This window comes from Pan troglodytes, chromosome 15 (assembly GCF_028858775.2).
Source record: "Pan troglodytes isolate AG18354 chromosome 15, NHGRI_mPanTro3-v2.0_pri, whole genome shotgun sequence".
NCBI classification, from domain to species: domain Eukaryota; kingdom Metazoa; phylum Chordata; class Mammalia; order Primates; family Hominidae; genus Pan; species Pan troglodytes.
In genome coordinates this window covers 18677588-18685658 of record NC_072413.2, presented here as the reverse complement: position 1 = coordinate 18685658, position 8071 = coordinate 18677588, and the positions used below count along the sequence as shown (strand labels likewise).

General features: G+C 37.6%; 1 protein-coding gene across 1 annotated transcript; it reads right to left on the bottom strand.

Annotated features, from left to right (window-relative positions):
- Window positions 1-1796: 1796 nt before the first annotated feature.
- Window positions 1797-6850, bottom strand: OR11H4 (olfactory receptor family 11 subfamily H member 4). Its single transcript, XM_528690.6, has 2 exons — window positions 6805-6850; window positions 1797-3334 (listed from the first exon to the last, which is right to left on the bottom strand). Exon 2 carries the CDS (start codon window positions 3321-3323, stop codon window positions 2379-2381), a length of 945 nt encoding a protein of 314 aa, XP_528690.3. The 5' UTR covers window positions 3324-3334; window positions 6805-6850; the 3' UTR covers window positions 1797-2378.
- Between the last annotated feature and the right edge of the window lie 1221 nt (window positions 6851-8071).

Genomic DNA, 8071 nt, shown 5'->3' with positions numbered 1-8071 from the left:
TATGTGTCATATCTAAGAAACCACTGCCTAATCCTAGGTTGTGAAGGGTTTTGTAGTTTTAGCTTTTGCATTTAGATCTTTGATCCATTTTTAATTAATTTTTGTAAATGGTGTAAGATAGGTATCCAACTTCTTTCTTTTGCATATGGATGTCTACTTGCCCCAGCACCATTTGTCCCATGCTATTTAGGGCATCTAATTTACCAGTATTTAGCATAATTAAAAATGCACATTTCCTGTGTTCCATAAACTCTTCCTCTAATTTATGGAATATCAATGTGGCTCTATGAGGCCATATTCAAGGATATTAATTACAGCATTGTTTTAATTATAAAATATGATACAATATATTATCATTGAGTAATGAATAAATGATGAAACATTCATATAATGGAACAATGTATCTGTTAAATGGAAAAATTATATGGGCTGATTTTGAAAGCTACCATGATATTTTACAGAGTTAAATAATTTTTTCAAAGCTGATATTTATTGAACTTTACTGTTTGCCAGGCATAGTTCTAAGTGCTCTATAAGTATTAAGTCATAACAAACCAACAACTCTAAGGTGTTATTATTACCCTATCTTACAGATGAAGTTCATAGCATTTAAGCAGCTTGTTTGCCAAAGTCACATAGCTAGTAAGCAGATAAACCAGGAAACAAGTCTGACTCAAAGTTGGCAGTCTAATCAATCTCTTTATGGTTGCCAAATCTATATCAAATCTATATCTATATCTATCTATATATACACATATCTAGTATATATACATACATATATATTATACATGTATATATTATATACATATATGAAGAGATTTTACATATATAAACTTCATATATAAAATATATAAATATGTCTAAAATATATAATTATATATAAATTTATATAAAATATATATCCATCCCAACTGGTTTTTAAATAAGCCATCTTTAAGTATATAGGTTTCCATGAGGATTGCAAAATATCTAAAAGATAACCAGAAAAGTATCCATAGTCAGGTTTGAAAGACAGGAAGGAGAAGAGAACAACGTGTACTCAGAGCCTCCTATATGTGTCTTTCTGTGCTATGGCTCTTACAGAAATGATCAGATTTAATTCTTACGACATTGTTACAAGGCATGAATTATACCCATTTTATAAAATAAGAAGTCAGGAATTTAAGTGTTAAATATCTTTCTCAAGTTGCATGGCAGAAGATGAGGTGAGGCTCTCTAGGTTGAAAGAACAGCCTAGGCCGGGCATGGTGGCTCATGCCTGTTACCACAGCACTTTTGTAGGCCAAGGTGGGTGGATCACCTGAGGTCAGAAGTTCAAGACCACCCAGGCCAGCTTGGTGAAACACAGTCTCTACTATAAATGCAAAAATTATCCAGGCGTGGTGGGTCACGCCTGTAATCCCAGCACTTTGGGAGGCCGAGGTGGGTGGATCATGAGGTCAAGAGATCGAGACTATCCTGGCCAACATGGTGAAACCCCATCTCTCCTAAAAATACAAAAATTAGCTGGGCGTGGTGGCTTGCACCTGTAGTCCCAGCTACTTGGGAGGCTGAGGCAGGAGAATTGCTTGAACCCAGGAGGCGGAGGTTGTGGTGAGCTGAGATTGCACCACTGCACTCCAGCCCATCGACAGAGTGAGACTTTGTCTCAAAAAAAAAGAATAGCCTAAGAAAAGGTGAAAAGATGATAGAATGGAATAAATAAAGTAACTGACCAGACTAGAGCCGAGGGCTCATGTTGCAAAGAAATGGAAAACAAATGAAACAGATTTAGTGGGGATGTATTACGAAGGGTGTCGAGTGCCAGACAGAGGGATTTAGATGTATTGACTCTGAGGAGCAGAGAGGAAAATTGGTGAATATGGGAGTGAAGATGGACATTCTTCTGAGTTGCTTGAATTTGTTACAACAATCACATATTATTGTTGTAAGTAAAAAAATTGAGATAGAGATATTTAAAAAACATGTCTGAGGCCTTACCGTTTGCTGGGTATTGTGCCACTATTGATTCCCATCAGACAAAGACTCCTAGGAGCATACCTGTAGTTGAACAAAGTTGGGTTTATTGTCTTGTTGCAATGAGGAAGAAGATATACAATGATGAACCATGGGGCATGTCAGCAGGAGGGCATCTCATGTAGAAATTCCATTTTATCATTCTAATAAAGACAGGCTTTGAAAACTTTTAAGTGGATGTTGAAGACCAGTTAATTAAGGTCTAAAGAGTCAGTGCTGGAAACATATTTAAGCTGGGCACACTTCCAGGTAAAATATACAACCTCTAACTACTCAGACTGAGGACTGAAAGACTGCTAAAGAACTGACAACATCTCGACCTTGTTCTTCGTTAGAACTTGTAAGTATGGCATATCTTTGGCTCACGAATTTTGACGAATTCTCATTCCAAACAGGACATTTCTCAGAGCGAGTTTCATGTCCTTATTACGAAGAGTATAGATCAGAGGATTAAAAAGAGGAGTCATTACTGAATATACCAGTGTGAGGATCTTCTGCAATAAAGTTGGGATCCCATATGTAGGACTTACGTACATTACCATGACTGTCCCATAGAAAAGAGATACCACAACTAAATGAGAACCACAGGTAGAGAAGGCTTTTCTCCGACCAGCTGCAGAAGGGACCTGAAAAACAGCTGTTAGTAACAGGATATAGGATCGAAGAATGTACATACTAGTGAAAAAGAGGACAAGGGAGCTCTGAGTATAGAAAATACGTTCAGTTATGGGAGCTGGGGCACAGGATAGAGCCATCAATGGGTCCATGTCACACAGGAAGTGATCAATGATATTAGGACCACAGAAGGGGAGTTGGGAGATGTAGAAAATGGGAATTGGGTATCCAAGGAATCCAATAAGCCAACAGAAAGACACCAGCTTACCACAGAACCTTCCAGTCATGATGGCAGGGTACTGCAGTGGGTGGCAGATGGCCAGGTATCGATCATAAGCCATTACTGCCAGAAAGAGACATTCAGTTGTTCCCAGTGAAAAGAAGAAATAGAACTGGAGGAAGCACCCAGAAAATGAGATGGCCTTGGTCTTGGAGAGAATGTTGACTAGCATGTTAGGAACAGTGGAGGACACATACCAGATCTCAAGGAAGGCAAAGTTTCCCAGCAGAAAGTACATGGGGGTGTGTAGTAGTGGGTTGCATCTCACTGCATAGATAATGGCCCCATTTTCCAGCAAGGTCAAGACATAAATCACCAAAAACAATGAGAAGAGGAAAATCTGAATCTTCCAGCAACTGGGGAATCCCAGGAGAATAAACTCTGTCACGATGTGTGTTGCTGACCTGTTCATGGGTCTTAAGTCTACAAAGAAGAAAGACATGAGTGTAATCCAAGTCTCTTGGAGTGTAATCCAATTGCTTGCTACATATCTCAAGGATTTTACTGAGACGAGGACTTGAGGTATACAGGAAAATACATGAGACCAGGTGGGAATCTGAGATCAGGTGGGAATATGTCCTACCAGATTTTGAATTGACTGTGGTTCTCTGTGTTATTTTGCTAGAATCCAATGCAATCCAATGCAGCTAGAATTTTCCACACTGTAGGGAAAAGAGAGATCAGACTGTCACTGTGTCTATGTAGAAAGGGAAGACATAAGAGACTCCATTTTGAAAAAGACCTGTACTTTAAACATTGCTTTGCTGAGATGTTAATTTGTAGCTTTGCCCCAGCCACTTTGACCCAACCTGGAGCTCACAAAAACATGTGTTGTATAAAATCCAGGTTTAAGGGATCTAGAGCTGTGCAGGACGTGCCTTGTTAACAAAATGTTTACAAGCAGTATACTTGGTAAAAGTCATCGCCATTCTCTAGTCTCAATAAACCAGGGGCACAATGCACTGTGGAAAGCCGCAGGGACCTCTGCCCTTGAAAGCGGGGTATTGTCCAAGGTTTATCCCCATGTGATAGTCTGAAATATGGCCTCGTGGGATGAGAAAGACCTGACCATCCCCCAGCCTGACACCCGTAAAGGGTCTGTGCTGACGTGGATTAGTAAAAGAGGAAAGCCTCTTGCAGTTGAGATAGAGGAAGGCCACTGTCTCCTGCTTGCCCCTGGGAACTGAATGTCTAGGTATAAAACCCGATTGTACATTTGTTCAATTCTGAGATAGGAGAAAAACCACCATATGGTGGGAAGCGAGACATGTTTGCAGTAATGCTGCCTTGTTATTCTTTACTTCACTGAGATACTTGGGTGGAGAGAACTATATATCTGGCCTACGTGCACTTCCAGGCATAGTACCTTCCCTTGAACTTAATTATGATATACATTCTTTTGCTCACATGTTTTTTGCTGACCTTCTCCTTATTATCACCATGCTCTCCTACTACATTCCTTTTTGCTGAAATAATGAAAATAATAATCAATAAAAACTGAGGGAACTCAGAGGCCGGTGCCGGTGCAGGTCCTTTGTGTGCTGAGTACTGGTCCCCTGGGCTCACTGTTGTTTCTCTATACTTTGTCTCTGTGTCTTATTTCTTTTCTCAGTCTCTTGTCCTACCCGACCAGAAATACCCACAGGTGTGGAGGGGCAGGCCACCTCTCCAGGCACTAGTGGCAGAACCAGACAAATGTATTTTCTTTCTTTTCCTTGGATGCTTGAGAAGAACTTTTCAGCTTTTGATTTGTTTTTCCAATGTTGATTATGGGTTTTCTAGCACAAGTTCATCAATTTTCTCTTATTTAGCACAAGTTGTTAGAAAAGACATTTTGAGGATAACTGATATAAAATTGGTTTAGATGTTTGAACGAAACAAAATAGATTGACTGCTGCATGGAGATACAACTCCGTGATAATATTTTAAAAACATCTCTAACGATTGGCAGTGTTTATTTTTATGTTTTTTTACACATACTATACAAAAAGGAACTATCTTACTTTTTGTAATCAGATACCATGTAGATGAAATAAAGAAAATGATGTTTTCAATACAAAAATTTAGTTTATTTAGTGAGCTTTTTCGGTGGTGAAAACAAAGGGATTTTCTAAAAGAATCTGAGATGAAATGGGGCTTCGTCTGCAATCCTATGTATTAGAATTTTGTTTACTGAAAGGAAGGTAAGGACATTTTCAAATATTTGACTAGGTATGTACTTTTCAGTAGCAACAAGTTTATGTATTTAAGAATTAAATAAAATATACAAATGTGTTTAAACAACAGTAATCTTATACTTGATTAATACTTAAAATGTGCTGATTAAGTCTTAAAAAAGTGGTAGTTTTGGCTGGGTGTAATGTCTTATGCCTATAGTTCCAGCAATTTGAGAGGCCAAAGTGGGCAGATCGCTGAAGTCAGGAGTTTGAGACCAGCTTGGCCAACATGGTGAAAACCCTTCTCTGCTAAAAATACAAAAATTAGCTGGGTGTGGTGGTGCGTGCCTGTAATCCCAGCTACTTGGGAGGCCAAGCAGAAGAATTGCTTGAACTCAGGAGGTGGAGGTTGTAGTGAGCCGAGATCACACCATTGCACTCCAGCCTGGGTGACAGAGCGAGACTCCACCTCAAAAAAAAAAAAAAAAAAAAAAAAAAGGTAGTTTCAATATTGAGTTTCTTGTTAAGTTTAGATCTTTTGTCTTGTTTATTGCAGGCCACCAGTCATAACTTTGTCAGAAATGTAAAAGAAAAATGTGAAAGGCAACAAAGAACGCAGAAGTTGAAGGAAGGATCAGGTATTCTTGGGAACAAAGATTTGAATCTCAACATCACTAGTTCTTTGGTAGTTTTTAAGGATGCATAAAAAGGGAAATTTGGAGCATCTGAGTTCTAAAGTTGTCCAGCTTTCCAATCAATGCTGAATTTAAAAGGCATTTGTTTACCATCTTCCTTGAATAAGGTGCTCAATAGGTGATTTCCAGATTGTTGTTTACGAAGCATAAATACATCCCTTTCTCTGCTATACACAGGTCAGAGAACAAGTCCAGGCTCAGACTTAAATTGGGAACCAGAATTGTGAGATCTGAGCCTCCCGCCCTTTGTTCTCAATGCCTGCTTGATGAGAATAACAGTTTAGGACATTCTCCATTATACACTGACAACTTTACACTACACTTCGTCTTTTCTACTACCCTACTCTGCAAGTGCTTTATTAGCAGCAACATTGTTTTTTCTGAAGCCTTTGGAGAAGTGTAGATAAGTAATGGAATGATCAAAAGCTGGGGAGCTTAATAGAAAGACCCGAGTAATCAATTTCAGAGTTTTCGCATTGACGGAATAAACTGTTTCCACAAAGTTTTATATAACACCACCCTCCAAAGTCTCCAAAACGCTGTCTGGGAATAGTTAGGTAATTAGAATAGAATCGTCATTATTTTATGCCACAAACATACTGTTTCTCCTGTTTTTTGAGATATATCATTATTTGAGCTACAATCCTAGGAGCTCTTTCTTTTTCTTTCTTTTTTTTTTTCTGAGACAGTCTCGCTCTGTCACCCAGGCTGGAGTGCAGTGGCGCGATCTCGGCTCACTGAAAGCTCCACCTCCCGGGTTCACGCCATTCTCCTGCCTCAGACTCCTGAGTAGCTGGGACTATAGGCGCCCGCCACCACGCCCGGCTAATTTTTTGTATTTTTAGTAGAGACGGGGTTTCGTCGTGTTAGCCAGGATGGTCTGGATCTCCTGACCTCGTGATCGGACTGCCTCGGCCTCCCAAAGTGGTGGGATTACAGGCGTGAGTCACCGCGCCCGGCCGAAACCAGCTCTTTCATGTACTGTACTCCTTTCCAGTACAAGAAACTACCAACCAGCCAATCAACCCACCAGTCCACCTACCATAAGTGTGATAGCTTGTTTTGATAGCCTTCTGTTGAATGCCCCTCACTTAGTATATTGTCTTCCCAGGTGTCCTGAGAGAAGGAACATACCACCTGATTACTCCTGGAAAGTAAGATTGTTTTCAGAAAGATGGTTGTTAATGACCATAAAATCATAGAATTAGAAGAAATGGTATAATGATCTAATTTCATTTTACAAATGAGGCTCAGAGAGGGGCACGACTTTTTACCCAATAAATATGTGTCCTGGATTCACATATGGAACTTTTATACTATACTATTATACTGCCTCCTTTGAGTCTTTGCAGAGAAACAGTGCCTAATCAGATTTATAAAGTCAAAGAGACTCTGTAGCATATCATAGCAGTGGTTTCTTACCTACAATCATGGCTTTTCTGGCTCAGTTTGGAGACAGCGGTGCGCACGGCAGAATTGAGGCAGAATTGAGCAGAACCTCAGCATCAAGCATCTCCTCTTCACTGGCTCTGTTGAGGAAAACTCCAGGTGAGGGCATTATATGTGGTTTATTGCCCTGCCTTCATTCCTGGAGACTCCAGAGGCTTTTCTCAGAAATTGCTGAGAGGTTTAACACGCGAATCAGTATTACATCTATGTTTTCACTCAGGGATTACTGTAAAGCCCTGTGTTTCTCCCCATATGGTCTCAGTGGCTTACCCAAGTTTCCCTGGAGTGCATTCTCTTTCCAACACTGGGGCTCACCTACAATATATATAATAGATAGTATATATATATGTATATATAATAGTATATATATTTATATATAATATATATACTATATATACATTATATATATTATATATTATATATAATATAAATATATTATATATTATATATAATATATATAATATATTACATGTAATATATAATATATATTACATGTAATATATATGATATATACATTTATAATAATTATATATAATATATTATATATAATATTATATGCTATATAGTATATATATTATATATAGTATATATTGTATAGTATATATTTATATACTATATGTATTTATATACATTTATATAATTATATTTTTATATATTTATCAATTATATATTATATTTATATAGAATATATAATTATATACTATATATTTGTTTATATATAAATATATAAATTTATATATTTATAAATTTATATATTATAAATTATGAATTATATAATTATAATTATATAATTTAGATAATTATAGTATTTATATAGTATATATTAATATAGCATATATATACTATATATACTATATAAA